This window comes from Physeter macrocephalus, chromosome 7 (genome assembly GCF_002837175.3).
Source record: "Physeter macrocephalus isolate SW-GA chromosome 7, ASM283717v5, whole genome shotgun sequence".
NCBI classification, from domain to species: Eukaryota; Metazoa; Chordata; class Mammalia; order Artiodactyla; family Physeteridae; genus Physeter; species Physeter macrocephalus.
In genome coordinates, this window is record NC_041220.1 from 35,661,426 (window position 1) to 35,680,061 (window position 18,636).

Below are 18,636 nucleotides of genomic sequence, written 5' to 3' on the forward strand. Positions count from 1 at the left end.
CTAAAGATGCCACCAGAAAACCACTAGAGCTAAATCAATGAATTTGGTAAAGCAGCAGGATACAAAATTAATACACAGAAATCTCTTGCATCCCTATACACTAATGATGAAAAATCTGAAAGAGAAATTAAGGAAACACTCCCATTTACCACTGCAACAAAAAGAATAAAATACCTAGGAATAAACCTACCTAAGGAGACAAAAGACCTGTATGCAGAAAACTATAAGACACTGATGAAAGAAATTAAAGATGGTACAAACAGATGGAGAGATATTCCATGTTCTTGGATTGGAAGAATCAACATTCTGAAAATGACTATATTACCCAAAGCAATCTACAGATTGAATGCAATCCCTTTCAAACTACTAATGGCATTTTTCACAGAACTAGAAGAAAAATATGACAATTTGTATGGAAACACAAAAGACCCTGAAGAGCCAAAGCAATCTTGAGAAAGAAAAACGGAGCTGGAGGAATCAGGCTCCCTGACTTCAGACTATACTACAAAGCTACAGTAATCAAGACAGTATGGTACTGGCACAAAAACAGAAATATAGATCAATGGAACAGGATAGAAGCTCAGATATAATCCCATGCACATATGGTCACCTTATCTTTGATAAAGGAGGCAAAAATATACAATGGAGAAAAGACAGCCTCTTCAATAAGTGGTGTTGGGAAAACTGGACAGCTACATGTGAAAGAATGAAATTAGAACACTCCCTAACACCATACAGAAAAATAAACTCAAAATTGATTAAAGACCTAAATGTAAGGCCAGACACTATAAATCTAGTAGAGGAAAACATAGGCAGAACACTCTATACTATAAATCACAGCAAGATCCTTTTGACCCACCTCCTAGAGGAATGGAAATAAAAACAAAAATAAACAAATGGGACCTAATGTAACTTCAAAGCTTTTGCATATCAAAGGAAACCATAAACAAGACGAAAAGAAAACCGCAAATCAAACTACAATGAGGTATCACCTCGCAACGGTCAGAATGGCCATCATCAATAAAATCTACAAACAGCAAATGCTGGAGAGGGTGTGGAGAAAAGGGAACCCTCTTGCATTGTTGGTAGGAATGTAAATTGATACAGCCACTATGGAGAACAGTATGGAGGTTCCTTAGAAAACTGAAAATAGAACTACCATATGACCCAGCAATCCCACTACTCGGCATATACCCTGAGAAAATCATAATTCAAAAAGAGTCATGTACCATAATGTTCATTGCAGCACTATTTACAATAGCCAGGACATGGAAGCAACCTAAGTGTCCATCAAAAGATGAATGGATAAAGAAGATGTGGCACATATATACAATGCAAAAACATTTCCTCATTTGCAAATCTCAAATAATGATCCCTCTGTAACTTCCAGGATTGGTCTAAAACTGTAAAGCACATATATATTTTATTTGTACCTATATGAGGAATAATAATTGCTATTAGGTTGAATCATACGAAATTGCCATTTTTGAAAGTTAAAAAAAAAAACCCAGTCAAATATTGGTAATTTCAAGTAATTGCTAACATTCTCAAGTACAAGGATATCCTGCAGATGGTGCCTGTGAAGAGAATATTATCCGCGAGGCTACAGAAAACTCCTGAGTTGTATAAATCATTTTCATTATAAGGAGAAAGAAGAGGCCTAAGTATTATCTTAGGCACAAACATTCAGAGGATGGCTAAATGTGTTTAGTTGGACTCTTCATTTTATACAATGGTAGAGAAAACCACTAAAATATTATGTCATCTGGTTTAACTTCCTACAGCAGAAGTGGTCTCTAACAGAGTCTAGAGCAGAGGCTCTTGACCTGGTCTGTGAGTTGGAAATCCCTGGGGAGCTTTTAAAAATCACAGTGCCCAGGCTGGACCCCAGATCAATGAAGTGAGCATTGCTGGGTGTTCTGGGCTGAACTGGGTCCCCTCAAAATTCATATGTTGAAGTCCTAACCCCTAGGACCTCAGAATGTGACTGTGTTTGGAGAGGGGGTCTTTAAGGAGGCAATTAAGGTAAGTGAGGTCGTTAGGATGGGTCCTAATCCAACATGACTGGTGTCCTTATCTGTGAGGACACAGACTCCCACAGGGAAGACCAGGTGAAGACACAGGGAGAAGGTGGCCACTTGCAAGCCAAGGAGAGAGGCTTTAGAAGAAACCAAAGCCTGCCGACCTCTGGATCTTAGACTTCTAGCCTCCAGTCTGTGAGAAAATAGATTTCTGTTGTTATAGCTCCCAGTCTGTGGTGCCTTGCTATGGCAGCCTGAGCAAACTGATAAGAGATTTCCAGGATGGGATCCAGGCATCAGTAATTTTTAAAGTTCCCTGTGTGATTTTTAAGGTGTAGCCAAGATTGGGGTTCACTGGCCTAGAGGAGAGAGCAGTCCGGGATCAAGATTAGGGAAAAGGGGGAAAAATATGAATCTTGCCAATCAATTATTTTATAAATATTGGTTAGCATTATCTTTCACCCCAAGTGGGGAACCATCAGTCACAAAATCTCTCAGTGTCCACTTATGACTGGTCACAATATATATTTAGTTAGAGCACTGATCAGAAAGCACTCCAGGGTAACATTCTGTGACCTTTTAAAGGCACTTGTTGGGTACCTGGGTTGAGTCTTTGTCTTTACCAGCATTTCTACAGAGCTGCCTCAGTAAGAGCCCCATCCAAATCCCAGGGGTGCCCCCTGCTGGAGAATGCACAGAAATGAGCCCACAGACCCTCATAAATATTCCTCTGCTTGAGTTCAACTTTTCTGACATGGAATCTGAGAATGTTAGTGCTGGGAGGTACCATAGATGTACTGAGACCCCTTCATTTATCAAATGAAGAAGCTGAAATCCACATCAGGTAAGCAACCTGAATAAAATTACATGGCTATTAGTTTCTGTGTTGGAAGCTGAGCTTAGGAGCTGAGAATGATTTCCAGAAGCTCTTTAAAAAATATATTCATTCTTCTGAAGAAATGGGAAGTGCAAAAAAAATAAAAGGGTACAAGCACTTAGTTATAGTTTTTACAGCCCCAAATCCCAAATAACTATTTAATATTCTCTGTAATGAGTGGGCTTCAACTTAGGCCATGTAGATAGAAGAGTGAATTTATCATCAGTCTAAAATAGGGCTTGCATAGATACCAAACAAAATATACTTTATGACTTTAATCTATTTTGTGCATATACAGTAAAATGCATCTCAGATGGTTAACCTATGGGGAAGTACTTTGGAAAGTATAAAGTAGTGTACAAATGTAATAAATATTTCTACTTTGATTAGGAATACATTCATAATTGATAACCATCATGCAAAAAAGGAGGAACATTTAACTTTTATTTCATTTGGTGCCCATAGGGGTCCAATGGTCCCACAGTAGGTACCATAGCACAGAGGAAACAGCCTATAAAGAAAACCAGATGTGTCTTGTGCCTCAGAGGACAAGGACGTATAAGGACATGTACTGAGGGACATATACATTTGTGGGACTGCATGGAGCCTACTGCAGAAAACAGATGAAATCCCTGTGGTTTTGGTCTATACAATCGCTGTGCACACATAACCATGCTAACCCACCTTCTATCCTGGGAAATTTATAAATAAAATTATGGCTTCATTTAATTTCTCAAACTGTTAAGATGGAAGTCTAATTTTTAGTATGCCAGCTATAAAAAAATACAAGTCACTTACTTCCACTCATCATCTGCAGAAAGCTTTGTGTGAGAGATCTGAAAAACATAAAAAGGGCCCTTCTCAAATTTTTCTTGTTTTCTTAGCTTGCATTTTACAGCATTACCTGAGAAACCCAAACCATGAAAAAGAGTGATGTTTCTTAGGACTGGAATAATTTAGGATGAAAGTGCTAATAAAATATTTGCTTATGGAACTAAAACACACATACACACCCTAAATAAAACAGCAATCAGGTCACTATTAATAAATACTTGATTCTTCTGTCTAAGGTCAGAGGACCAGATGAGGCCCCATTCCGGTGGTTTTGTTTGACAATTCAGTCAAGGTTGTAGGGAGTGGCCTCCTAATGGGCAATGTTACCCTGGCTTCTGGTATATGATCTGTGAATTGGAGAACCTCTGAAAAACATCTGTTTTGCTGCTGTCTTAAATGATGCCAATGAGTAAATATCATCTCCAAGTTCAAGGTTTTAGAGTCAGAGCTGACCAGCTACTTGTTTGCAGCATTCTTGTGTCCTCCTGTTAATTTAATGTAAACCCTGACCCCAGGGAAGGGGGGAATGTGGCCTTGCCCTTGCACACTGAGCGGGACAGCATAGAGACCATCCCCAGGAAGTGCTTTAGGCTGATCTACAGAGTGTTCCCACGTGCTGCCTGCCTTCCGTTGGTCACTGCTAATCCACTACATTGGGTCATCTGAAGCCTTTAAGGCCAATCTTCGAAAAGACATCATCGTATAACCTTCATGGAGAACACAGGCTGCTTAATCTCTAGTCCAGTAGCATCAAAAGCTAAAAATCCCTCATGATGGCAAAGAAGAGAACGCAAATAAAGCATTTGTTACACAAATCTGACATTAACCAGCTTCTTCCCCAAATGGCATAAGCAATTCTGACAGATGGAAGGAAACAGCGCCATCCATATTTCAGGCTAGGCTTTCTCTGACTTGAGGTCAACAGGTTCCGTAAAACACCTATGCCTTGGTCAGAGGCTGGAGGGGTTCCCTTATAAGAGAGATGAAAGCTCCAGGTGATACAGCTAAGCAGAGGCTTGGGCAGTATCTGCACAACGCGAGGGCTGGCTGGACGATGCCAGGAGAGGAAGTGGGTGAGGCAGCAGGGGATGCTGGCAGTTTCCCGGGCTCTCTGCCCACTGGTGGTCCCACCAGGTGGTCCCTGATATCCAAATGGAGGTCACAGCACCTGGGCTCAAGGCTGCTTTCCAGGAGCAAAACCTTAGTGGCAACCCTCAGGGAAGAGCGGTACCCGAGTCCCCTCCCTTGTCTGATAGGGCCCACACGTCTGACAGCTGCTTTGGGGGAGAAAACACTGGATGGGCTTGGAGCCCTGAGCCATGCAGCCACCCAGCACTAAACATCGAGCTGACTGGGGCTTTGGGTGACCCAGGGCACATCACCAACCTGTGTTTGTCTCCATTTCCTTCTTAGAGACTGGAGATTGACATAAAAGCTGCTCTTGTCTACTTCACTGGAGTACTGTGAGTATAAATAAGACAATAGATGAGAGTTTTGTAAGAAGGTGCTTCATCCAAGGGCCAATTATCTCAGTAAAAGTTGTAACCGAAGACTCCCTGGGTCCTTTTCTTTTTGCTATTCAAGATCTTTGGGTTTACAGTGCTTTTTGTTCAGATAACCTTAAAACAGGGAACTGGGTTTTTTGTTGAGAAGATAAATTCCCTTTGACTTTTACAAGCAATATAGCCCTGGGCATAAATGTGTAACTCTCAGATTCTAAGCCTTTTTTTTTAATTGAAGTATAGTTGATTTACCATATTATATTAGTTTCAGGTGTACAGCATAGTGATTCAGTATTTTATGGATTATACTCCATTGAAAGTTATTACAAGATAATGCTATAATTCCCTGTGCTATACAGTATAACCTTGTTGCTTATCTATTTTATACATAGTGGTTTGTATCTCTTAATCCCACACCCCTAATTTGCCCTCCCACCTCCCTTTCCACTTGGCTAACCACTAGTTTGTTTTCTATATCTGTTAGTCTGTTTCTCAAGTCATTTTAAAAGAAGTATGATAAATTATTCTACAGAAGACCAGGAAAGCTTAGGGAGTGGAAATTATAGCTGAAAAGATTTCTGCTAAATATTGGATACAGTTAAGAACTTCCTTAGATCAAGTGATATTGAAACAATATTCTTATTTCCTAGGGAAAAAGCAAACTGTGATGATGATGGAAATGATAATGATATGCTTAGAGACATCTCTTTCCTAGTAATAGTTCCCTATAGTACAATATTTTTTTCTAGGGTAGAATCTAGTTTTTGACAATTTTTTCTGGTATGTAAGCCCATCTGGGATCTTAAGAGGATTTATTTTGGAAAGTGAAATGACACTAAGACTTATGCTTATCTGAAGGATAAGTATAAGGATAGCCAGGAAAATTCAGAAGAAGAGTAAAGACTTGGCCTATCAGCCACTGAAATCTACAATACAGCCACAGAAATTAATTGAAAGCATTACTGGCCCAGGAAGAAGACAGATGAGTGAATAGAACACAGAGGCCAGGAACAGACCCAACTACATACGATTAGCAGTGAGAAATCAGTGAGAAAGAAATGGATTGTTCAATAAATGGTGCTGAGACCATTAGCTAGTCATTTGGGAAAAATGTAAAGCCGGATCCATACCCGGCTTCAGAAGGATCAAATATTTAAATGTAAAAAGGAAAATCTTAAAAGGGCTAGAAGAAAATATGGGTAAATATTTTAATAATCACGCAGTGAAGAAGGCATTTCTAAGTATGAGGTGGAGCCCAGAAATTGTAAAGTAAAATAATTGATGAATTTTGAGGACATAAAAATCAAATACGTTAAAATCACCTATATTTGAAAGACAAATTAAACTGGAGAAGATACAACATATGTGAAGGCAAGAAGTGAATAACCTGAATAGAAAAAGAGCTTTTACAACTTAATCCAAAAGAGACAAAACATTTCCAAAGGGCAAGGCACATGAACAAGAAATTCATAAAAGAGGACATACAAATGGATCATTTATGAAAAGATGTTTCAACTCACTAGTAAAAACTTTGGAAAAGCCTTTGTGAAAGAAGAATGATTGTGCTGAAGACCCTTAGGAGGGCTGAGGGGTGGAGGGGTCCTAGCACTTCTGGAAGTGTGGGTGCAGCTGGGTGAAAACAGAAGGTTCAGTTAAGAGTGGTGGGAGGCTTCGTGTCCTTCTCCCCTGCACTCCACCCCTAGGGCAATTGGACGGGGCTCAGAGGCCCAGGAGCTGGGAGGGAGGGCGGAGGCATTGAAAGCCTGTGTCTGGAGGAGGGATCCCAGGCCCGTCCTCTATCAGGCCCCATGGGCATTGCCTTGCTCTACAAGGCCCTGTGCATCTCAAACCTGGAAACACAAAAACATTTTTTTTTCTTTTCTAACTCTTAAGAAAATATTTTGAAAGTTTTGTCGCTGGTTGAGTAGAAATTGACAGAAGAGGGCTGGTGTAGGGTGGAGGCCCTCAGGTGGGTTGAGGGAGAAGGGTGGAAATAAAGAACAGCCCCAGCCCTGGGAAATCAGAGATAGAGTTTTTAATTTGCCCACCCTCCCAGGCCATCCGAAGCTGGTGTCTAAGCAGATGGGGTCCCCCTTGTAACCGCACTGCCTCTCTCCCTCCACTGCGGTGGGGTAGTTTGGAAGGAGCTAGGAACAGCCTGGAAATCCTGAGTCTGAGAAGTGAGGAGATAAGGTGTGCGGGGAGCGGGGGGCCTTTCCTACCCCGGGTCCTTGGGGCGTCTGATGGGACCAGTCCTCCTCCCTGGTTTCCGTGCTGCAGTGGGTTGAACTATGTCCCTCCACGTCCCGCCCCCACCCCAAAGATATGGCCAATTCCTAACCTCTGGTACCCATGACAGTGATCTTATTTGGAAATAGAGTCTTTGCAGATGTGATCAAGTTAAGGATCTTGGGACGGGATCATCCAGGATTTACAGTGGGCCTTAAAGCCAATGGCTGGTGTCCGTATAAGAGAAAGTCAGTCGGAGATTTGACCCCCAGAGACACATAAGCACAGAGGAGGAAACATGCAGGAGGAGGCCACGTGAAGACAGAGGCAGAGACTGGAGATACGCAGCTGTAAGCCAAAGACAACTGGAGTCCCCCGAGGCTGGAAGAGGCAAAGAAGGATTCACCCTAGAGTCTTTGGAGGGACCATGGCCCTGCCTATACGCAGTTTTTGGACTTCTGGCCTCCAGAACTGTGAAAGAGTAAATTTCTAATGTTTTTTTTTCCCCCTTTTCTATCAATATTTCTTTTATTTTCTGTATTTTTAAAATAATTTTTATCAGAGTACAGTTGGTTTACAATGTTGTGTTAGTTTCAGGTGTACAGCACAGTGATTCAGTCATACATATACATGTATCTATTCTTTTTCAGATTATTTTCCCATATAGGCCATTACAGAGTACTGAGTAGAGTTCCCTGCGCTATACACTAGGTCCTTATTAGTGGTCTATTTTATATATAGTAGTGTCTGTATGTCATCCGAATCTCCCAATTTATCCCTCCAGTAAATTCCTATTGTTATGGCAGCTCCGGGAAATGGATACACACATGTCCAGCCCTAGCAGGTCGTTATACACTCCGGTTTGCCAGCAGCGGGGCGGGTGGGGAGGGCGTGACCCCTGTAAGCTCTGGGTCAAGCAGGCTGCACAGGTCCCGGGTGGACCCTGCAGGCAGGCCTGGCAGAGCAGCTTGGCTTATAATCTTTAGACGTGTGGCATGTGGGACTTTATTTGTACTCTTGCCCTGGGCCTATGGGATGAGGGCCTGCCACTTGGCTGGGGATGCTGGCTGCCAGGCAGCGCATGGAAGACCAGAGGACTCTTTGTAAAACCATCACAGATATGGACCGTCATTATTCTTCCCGTGAAAAGGCCCAGGTAGATCCCCTTCCAGCGCAGTCTGCCTGTCAACAAGTTCTCTCTGCTTACGGGAGCTTCTGAACAGTGTTTTAGTGTCTCCCCTTAAATATAAACAGATGGCCAAAGATCACCAAGCCCTTGAGTCAGGAAAGGGTTCTGCAATGATGACAAGGACCCCAGGCTTTAAAAATGGAAACAAACAAAAGCTCTTAGAAATGAAAAATTTGAGAACAGAAATTAAAATCTAATGGAAAATTTGAAGATAATTTATGAAACTTCCTCAGAAAGAATAACCAAAAACCCCCACAGGAGATGGAAAAGAAGAAAGAAAATATATGAAAATTAGAGAATCTGGCCAGCAAGTCTCAAACCCAAAATGGAGTAGTTCCAGAACAAGAGAACAAGATAGCTGAGAGTAAGAAATTTAAAAGAAATTCTACAAGAAAATTCCCAAGGATTGAAAGACACCTGCTTTCAAATGAAAGGACTCACCAGGTGCCCAGCACAATAAATGAAAAAAGAGCCACGTCAAATCACACCAGTTGGAAATTTGAAAATTGTGCTTCAGAAGGAAGAGTCTATTCAGAGAGAAAACGCAGGTCAAATGTAAAGGATCAAAACTCAGGATGGCACTGACTCCTGAACACCATCTCCACAAGTTACAAAGAGAGCAGAACAAAATGTTCAAACTTCCAAGGGAAAATTACTTCTATAGACAAACTACCAATCAAGTCTGGAAGCAGAATGAAGATATTTATGGACATGCAACATTTCAGAAACATTCATCTCCCATGTGTCCCGTCTCAGGAGGCTCAGAGCAAATTGAGAAAGAGAAAAACCGGATTTCCAGGAAAGAGGGGTGCAACCAGGAGAGTCCCCTCCAGGTGAAGGGACGCCCCAGGAGGACGGTGGAGGGGCATCCAGGACTGGTATCTGGGCCTCAGACTGGGGATACGGCCAGCCTAGACTGGACCAGGCATGGGGGGTTTCACCAAGTGCATCTCCAAGAAAAAGATGAAGCTGAGAGATCAGCCAGTGTGTTCTGGCATGTTGAGAATAGCCATACAATTCCAGCAGTGGGTTTGGGGATGAACGGGCGACTGATACAGAGATAACTAAGGAAACCAGAACATGAAACTCAAGGGAAAGCAGAATAGTACAGAGTGCATGCGTAGCAACCCGGCTGGGAGTGACTAGTACTCACCTGAGTCGCTCACGTAGGCAGTGAGTGAAGACTTAGCCAAAATGTGTGATGTAACTGAATTGAGGGGATGGAAGAAAGGAAAGCAGTGGGGGTCGGGTGGACAGGCTGGTGGGAGAGAGTATAGTTCTCATCATCCACACTAGGGAATCAATCAGATACACCAGTGACTAAAAATGAAGAAATGCTGCATGATCGTGTTATTGAAAATATGGAACACATACCAGAAAAAATGGGTGGAAGGGTTGAAAATTGTTGCCTCTGGGGAGTGGAAATCAGGAATGGGGAAAGGTGAGTGAAAGTGAGGATGCTTTTTTTGTTTGTTTTAAGCCTTACAGAATTATGTATGAGTCTTTAAATTTGGGATGTACAAAACTTTAATAAAAATTAACAATAGAAAGAAAAAATTCCCATAACAACAAGGTATAATTTTCACTGAAAAGAATGACAAGGGGGAAAATAGCCCTCTCACGCATGTCACGTGTGGGTGTAAGTTAAGATAGTTTCTCTGGAGAGAAATTTGGCAATGCATATCAAAATTGTAAGTGTTTGTCTATTCTAGTGTAGAATGTTCTAGGAATATTCTCTCAGGAAATGAAGAGACAAGGAAGGATGACACGGGTAATTTTATTTATAATATTGCGAAACTGGCAACAATCTATGTGTCAGTGTGTGGGGGAATCAGTTAATGAGTTATGGTATCTCTCTGCAAAGGAAGTCCATGTAGCTCTTTAAAATGATGGTGCAGAGCCATATCTATCAAAGCAGAAATATTTCCATGATGTATGGTTAAGAAAAAAATGCATGCTCCAAAAACAGTTGTGTATAATATGAGCCTATCAGTGTAAATGTGCAGTTATATAGAATGAAGAACAGAGACATCCAGAAGAGAGAGAGAGATCCAGAACAGTTACCAAAACGTAACCAGGACCCATGGGTGGTGCTGGATCTTGGGATATTTACTTTTTCTATATTCGTCTATATTGAATATATTCTACATGAACACGTCACTTAAAAGAAATCAAGCAGTCGTGTTTACTTGGCCCTCTCCTTGCCCCTTCTCGTTGTCTGTCGGTTGCCAAGCCCTTTTCTTCCTATCCCTGCATCATCATTCCAATCGACCTCTCCTCTCCTTTTAAGCCAAATCTCACTTTTGAGTTCTGGATTCTTCTACTGAAGTGACTCCTACACAAATCCACCTGGATGTCCCTCAGGCACACGAACTCAACCTGCCCCAAACTGAGTACATTAATTTCACCCAAACTGCTCCCATTTCAGCGCCCCCCACCTTCCCCACATCCCATGTACCCAATCGCTCAAAGCAGAAACCTGGGGCACCATTGTTGATCTAACCCTCCGCCTCCAGCCTATCACCCTCCCGTTGAACACTACCTCTAAAGACCTCGCAAACCACTTCTTTCCACCTCTATGGCCTCTATACCATCCATGTTTTCATTCATTCAACAACTATTTATTGACCACCTCCTGTGTCCTAGGCACTGGGTGGGGCTGGCATACAATGGAGAATAAGACAGATGAGGTTCTGTTCTCATGAATGGAGCCTTGTGTGCGACAGAAAGGGTGGACAATAAACAAATAAACAAAACAATTACCTAATGGAGTAAATCCTAGAAGAAAATAAACACAATGTGTGATAAAGCATAACCGGCGGCGGGGGAGGGGTCCTGACTCGAGATGTGGGGCGGGGAAGGCGCTCTGAGCCAGGAGAGATGGAGATGGAGCCAGGCACCAGGGCGCTCCCCTCCTCCCGGGGCCCTTGCCTTCGCCTTTCCCCTCTTCACACAGTGAGGTGATCTTATCAAAAGCCGACTGATCACATGAGCAGCCCCCGGCCACCCTTGTTAATGTCCCTCATGAGGCCTCGTGTCTCTTTCTGGCCTCACCTCCGTCCACTGCCCCTGCACACCCTCTGCTCCAACTAAGCAGAACCTTCTGTCTCCTGAATGCTTTTTCTGCACCCCCAGCCTCCCTGTGGGTGGCCCTGGACCCACTTCCTCCAGGAAGCCCTTCAGGTTTGGCCCGTGAACACTGTTGCCTTACTGCACCGTCACTGATGACTGTTTCCGTGTCTGAATCTGCAGGAGGGCAGGGCTGGGCCACCCCCCACCAGTGAACCCCCACTGGTGCCAGCTCATCCTTTTTCACCCCAGCTGCTACCTTTCCCTTTCAACTCTTCCCTTATGACAATCCATCTGATAGAAGAATCTTGCTAAAACAAGCGGCAAAAGCAGAACAGTGAACTCAAACTACTGATGTCCCTAGGGCACACGTGAGCGGGAAGAAAGGGTGTTAGGTTTGGAGCGCTGCGTCCAGCGATAAGGAATTCATGTTACAGGAGGAGGACAAAATTCCCCGTGCATAGAGGGGAGGGGAGGGCTGTGAGGCAGAGAGCAGTTTTGGAGCAGAGGTGGGTCTTCTCGAGGGACGATAGAGCCCGCAAAGCAGACCTCAGTCAAGCAGAGGAGGAAACACGTGAATCCACACTCTCTGCTCTCTTGCACTCCAACTTTGAGGCGGCTCAAAAGCACACGAGGCTAGCTGGCTCAGCAGACTCCAGGGGTGCCGCTGAGCTGGGGGGAGGAGGATGGTGGCGAATGGGATGGACCTCTGCCACAGAGAGGTTCGCTGGGAGCTGCGCAGACTGTGTCCTGGGTCATGGGGTTGTCTGCTCATTCGGCCACTCATTCATTCTCTCAGTGAATATTTCTTGACATCCTGCCATTTGCCAGGCTATTTTCAGTGCTGGAAACATAGTAGCTAGTAAAGCAGATAAAGTGCCTGCTCTCTTGGACCTTGGGAGGTGATGGAAGCTCTTAGAGAAACAAATACACAAATAGACTACTTCAGGTGGCAATGGAGAGGAAGGAAAATAAAACAGGGTGAGGTTTAGAGTGAGAGGGTGATATAATATATAGGGGGGGTTAGTAAATTTTTACTGGGCGCTCAGTAACCCTATCTATTTTTCTTTTGTTACCCCCGGCTCTTGTAAAGTCTGGTTTAAACCAGCGCTTCTCAAACTTTGATGTGCAGTCACCCAGGGGTCTGGTTAAAATGCAGATTTTAATTCAGTACGTCTGGGGTGGGGACTCAGACTCTCACTTCTAAATAACTCTCAGGTGACACCTTGGCTTCTGGTCCCTGGACCACACAGCTCTGCCTTTGGGGCTAAGGGGAAAGCTGTGAGTCCCTCCCGGTTAACAGAGGGGCCGTGCCTCCTGACGGCGACGGCAAGACAGTGATGTCAGCCTTAAGGGAGAGCAAACAGCAGCAGCAAAAGTGTCCCTTGCCAGTCTTCTGCCCCGCCTGGTGTGCAGAGGTCTTCATCCATAACTCTCTCTGGATGATCCGGGTTTGAAACCAGCAAGGAAGCCATGGAGTTTCCTTAGAGCTTCTCCATTATGGAGACGAACTCCCAAATGCATAGTGCGGGACATGAGGCCTGCAGCAGCCTAGCTCTCTCCCTTACCTTTCACTGCAAGCCTTCATGAACCCTGGATTTCTACCAGGGTCGCAGCGAGTACTGTTCCCTCTCTCCTTTCCCCAGGGTCTCCATCCCCCAACAATGTTTTTCGCCTCCAAGCAATTTGGTACTGCTGTTCCCTCCGTTTAGAATTTCCATTCCCCTCATGGCCACAGGGTCAGATCTCACCCATCCCCCAAAGCCCAGCTCAAATGCCATGCCCCCCACCAGCCTTGCCCATCCCCCCTGCCAGGAGCAATCCCTTGCTTCTTAGAAATCCTACAAAACTTCACTTGAACCTGTTTTTGGTTCAGTAATTTCTTCTTCCCCTCAATGAGTGAGTTGTGTCCTAGTTTTACTTTCCTTCCAGGATGTGAGCTCCCAGAGGAAAGGCCGACCTCTAACCATATTCTTCCCCTCCCACCCCAGTTCCCAGTACCTGGTCATGACCTAAGAATTGTCCTGTGAATGAAAAATAAATGAACGATTGGGTTTGAAATCACCACCAGCAGGAGGAAGAAGGTGCTAGCCCAGTGATTGTCAAAGCTCAAGCAGTAGCACCCCCTGGGAACTGGTTAGATTGCAAATGGTCAGGCCCTACCCCAGAGGTGAGGCTTGGAGACCCTGGGGGCAGAGCCCAGCAATCGATCTACATCTACTTTTTTTAAAAAATTAATTTATTTATTTTTGGCTGTGTTGGGTCTTCGTTTCTGTGCGAGGGCTTTCTTTTGTTGCAGCGAGCGGGGGCCACTCTTCATTACGGTGCGCGGGCCTCTCACTATCGCGGCCTCTCTTGTTGCGGAGCACAGGCTCCAGACGCGCAGGCTCAGTAGTTGTGGTTCACGGGCCTAGTTGCTCCGCGGCATGTGGGATCTTCCCAGACCAGGGCTCGAACCCGTGTCCCCTGCATTAGCAGGCGGACTCTCAACCACTGCGCCACCAGGGAAGCCCTACCATCTACTTTTTAACCAGCCCTCCAAATGGCTCTGACGCTTGCTCCAGAGTGAGAACCATAGAGTTGAGCCTGATGTACATGCATCATTCCTCAGCTGTCCTCCTGCAGTGCCGCAGCCTTCACCCGGTTCCGCCAGGCAGCAAGGAGGAGAGAGGGGTGCAGGCAGCACGGAGGGCAGGGAATGGGTAGGGCTGAGCAGAAGGCTCATGCTGGAAGAGATGGAGTGGTGCGGAGACATGGAGGGAAGGGGGGGCAGGAAAATGGTCAGGCCCTACCCCAGAGGTGAGGCTTGGAGACCCTGGGGGCAGAGCCCAGCAATCGATCTACATCTACTTTTTTTAAAAAATTAATTTATTTATTTTTGGCTGTGTTGGGTCTTCGTTTCTGTGCGAGGGCTTTCTTTTGTTGCAGCGAGCGGGGGCCACTCTTCATTACGGTGCGCGGGCCTCTCACTATCGCGGCCTCTCTTGTTGCGGAGCACAGGCTCCAGACGCGCAGGCTCAGTAGTTGTGGTTCACGGGCCTAGTTGCTCCGCGGCATGTGGGATCTTCCCAGACCAGGGCTCGAACCCGTGTCCCCTGCATTAGCAGGCGGACTCTCAACCACTGCGCCACCAGGGAAGCCCTACCATCTACTTTTTAACCAGCCCTCCAAATGGCTCTGACGCTTGCTCCAGAGTGAGAACCATAGAGTTGAGCCTGATGTACATGCATCATTCCTCAGCTGTCCTCCTGCAGTGCCGCAGCCTTCACCCGGTTCCGCCAGGCAGCAAGGAGGAGAGAGGGGTGCAGGCAGCACGGAGGGCAGGGAATGGGTAGGGCTGAGCAGAAGGCTCATGCTGGAAGAGATGGAGTGGTGCGGAGACATGGAGGGAAGGGGGGGCAGGAAAAGGGGGGGAGGGGCGAAGGGAGGGGCGAAGAAAAGGAAGGAGGCAGAGAGGGAAATGGAGAGGAGCTCCGCCTCCTGGGGTGGGGTGGGGCGGGGCGAAGAGACAGCATTTTCCAGAAGGTCATGCCTCCCTCCATCCCTGGCCAGTTCACACCGGGTGCTGGCAGGGGACCCTGGAGACCTATCTGTGCAGCCTCCCAGCCCCTGTGCGGGCCTCGGGACCCCAGCCCGGCGTCCCCCCACACCCGCGTCCTGCGCCCGGTACTTGCTCGTGCTGCGGGGGCACCTCCAGCCCCGGCGTCGCCCCCGCGGCCATACCTCCGGCGCGCACAGCCGCTGCCGAGGGTCTCCAAGTCAGCGGGTGGGGTTGCCCGGACGCCCAGCCCCAGGCAGTGTGGTCCCGGTACCAGCGCGGGGAGCCTCCTGCAGAACAGGGACGCTCATGATGGTCACCATCACCGCTGAGGAGACCCTCTGGGTCTCGGGTCCCTCTGCGGTGTAGCCATTCCGTCAGCCGCCATTGCTAGTGAAACGTCCTGTGCCCCCCCCCGCCCCCGCCGACTTCCTGTGCTCTGGGCTGGACCCAGCGGCTCTGTTACCAGGCTACAGGAAGGGTAAGATATAGGGAGTCTAAGAGTGAGCAGTGGAGATGAGAGAGGAGCGAGGATGAGCGAGGTCGTTTTCTCCTCAGTTCTCTCCCTCAGAAGTGTTTATCAGAAGACAAGAGTTCAGGTGATGGTCCACATGCCCGGAGACTGACCCTCTGCTGCCTGCCCAGCCCCCTGCCCCTTCCTCCTCAGTTATCTGCAGCCTCAGTCAGGTGGAACAGCTCCCTGGTAGAGTCCCATCGTCCCCTCCACAAATGACAAAGGAGGGAAACTCCACTGTGGGAGAATGCAGAGCCCCTTCACCCCTGTGCTCCTCCAGGACCTGGGCCTTCCCCTGGGAGATCACCTGAACTCTTGTCTTCTGGGTCCAGCCCATGTAATTTGCAACTTTGTTTCCCAAATTGAATGGTTGGCAGCTGACTCCGTCATCAATGCGGAAAAGACGAACTTTAGTCCTGTTGTTTAGCTGTAATTTCTTCAGCATGTTAGCCCCAGTCTGCTGCCCTCATCCTCTCCTGGTCTAGAGCCCCGAGGTGATTGTAATGATGTAAGAGAAGAAATGAGATAATGTCATAAATGTGCTTGAAAAACAAGGTGGAGTCAAGACTAGATAGACAAATATGGTATATTGTGCAGGAAGAGAGAAATAGACCCATGGGCCCATGGGACAGAGCAGTAAGACTCCAAATGCACACATGCATTGACAGGAGCTACTTTTATGAGAAGAATGGCAAATCAGAGGGGAAGGATGGAGTGGGTAGTAATTAGCTTATCCATGTGAAAAAAGTTACAGTATAACAAGACAAACAGATGGTTTAAAAAGTAAAACTTTAAGAAGACAATTTAAAAGAATATCTCTGTCATCTCAATATAGTAAAGATATATTAAACAAGAGTCAAGAAGAACAAACCATGAAGGAAAAGTTCCATAAGTTAGTCTATGTAAAATTTCTGTACAATGGAAAGTTGCCATTAAAAAGAAGCAAGCCGAGAGGGCAGACAGCAGAAGCAAGAACTACAATCCTGCAGCCTGTGGAACAAAAACCACATTAGAAAGATAGGCAAGATGAAAAGGCAGAGGCCTATGTACCAGATGAAGGAACAAGATAAAACCCCAGAAAAACAACTAAATGAAGTGGAGATGGGCAACCTTCCAGAAAAAGAATTCAGAATAATGATAGTGAAGATGATCCTGGACCTCAAAAAGGAATGGAGGCAAAGGTCAAGAAGATGCAAGAAATGTTTAACAAAGACCTAGAAGAATTAAACAACAAACAAACAGAGATGAACAATGCAATAACTGAAATGAAAACTATGCTAGAAGGAATCAATAGAAGAATAAATGAGGCAGAAGAACGGATAAGTGACCTGGAAGACAGAATGGTGGAATTCACTGCTGTGGAACAGAATAAAGAAAAAAGAATGAAAAGAAATGAAGACAGCCTAAGAGACCTCTGGGACAACAGTAAACGCAACAACATTCACATTATAGGGGTCCCAGAAGGAGAAGAGAGAGAGAAGGGACCAGAGAAAATATTTGAAGAGATTAGAGTCGAAAACTTCCCTAACATGGGAAAGGAAATAGCCACCCAAGTCCAGGAAGCGCAGAGAGTCCCCTACAGGATAAACCCAAGGAAAAACACACCGAGACACATAGTAATCAAATAGGCAAAAATCGAAGACAAAGAAAAATTATTAAAAGCAGCAAGGGAAAAACGACAAAAAATATACAAGGGAACTCCCATAAGGTTAACAGCTGATTTCTCAGCAGAAACTCTACAAGCCAGAAGAGAGTGGCATGATATACTTAAAAGAGAATTCAGCACCACCAAACCAGCTCTACAACAAATGCTAAAGGAACTTCTCTAAGTGGGAAACACAAAAGAAGAAAAGGACCTACAAAAACAAACCCAAAACGATTAAGAAAATGGTCATAAAAACATACATATCGATAATTACCTTAAACGTAAATGGATTAAATGCACCAACCAAAAGACACAGGCTTGCTGAATGGATACAAAAAAAAGGCCCATCCATATGCTGTCTACAAGAGACCCACTTCAGACCTAGGGACACATACAGACTGAAAGTGAGGGGATGGAAAAAGATATAACATACAAATGGAAATCAAAAGAAAGCTGGAGTAGCTATACTCATATCAGATAAAATAGACGTGAAAATAAAGAATGTTACAAGAGACAAGGAAGGACACTACATAATGATCAGGGGATCAATCCAAGAAGAAGATATAACAATTACAAATATACAGGCACCCAACATAGGAGCACCTCAATACATAAGGCAACTGCTAACATCGATAAAATAGGAAATCGACAGTAACACAATAATAGTGGGGGACTTTAACACCTCACTTACATCAATGGAAATAGCAAAGATCAATAAAACTAAAAGCTGGTTCTTTGAGAAGATAAACAAAATTGATAAACCATTAGCCAGACTCATCAAGAAAAAGAGGGAGAGGACTCAAATCTATAAAATTAGAAATGAAGAAGTTACAACAAACACCACAGAAATACAAAGCCTCCTAAGAGACTACAAGCAACTCTATGCCAATAAAATGGACAACCTGGAAGAAATGGACAAATTCTTAGAAAGGTATAACCTTCCAAGACTGAACCAGGAAGAAACAGAAAATATGAACAGATGAATCACAAGTAATGAAATTGAAACTGTGATTAAAAATCTTCCAACAAACAAAAGTCTAGGACCAGATGGCTTCACAGATGAATTCTATCAAACATTTAGAGAAGAGCAAACACCCTTCCTTCTCAAACTCTTCCAAAAAATTGCAGAGGAAGGAACATTCCAAACTCATTCTATGAGCCCACCATCACCCTGATACCAAAACCAGACAAAGATACTACAAAAAAAGAAAATTACAG

General features: G+C 44.9%; 1 protein-coding gene across 1 annotated transcript in view; it reads right to left on the bottom strand.

The window, feature by feature from the left end:
• RNF175 (ring finger protein 175) overlaps positions 1-16,218 on the bottom strand; it is a 73,895-nt gene extending 57,677 nt beyond the window's left edge. The window contains 2 exon segments of the mRNA XM_028492553.2: positions 15,392-15,549; positions 16,038-16,218. Coding sequence (XP_028348354.1) covers positions 15,392-15,549; positions 16,038-16,218 — 339 coding nt within the window.
• Between the last annotated feature and the right edge of the window lie 2,418 nt (positions 16,219-18,636).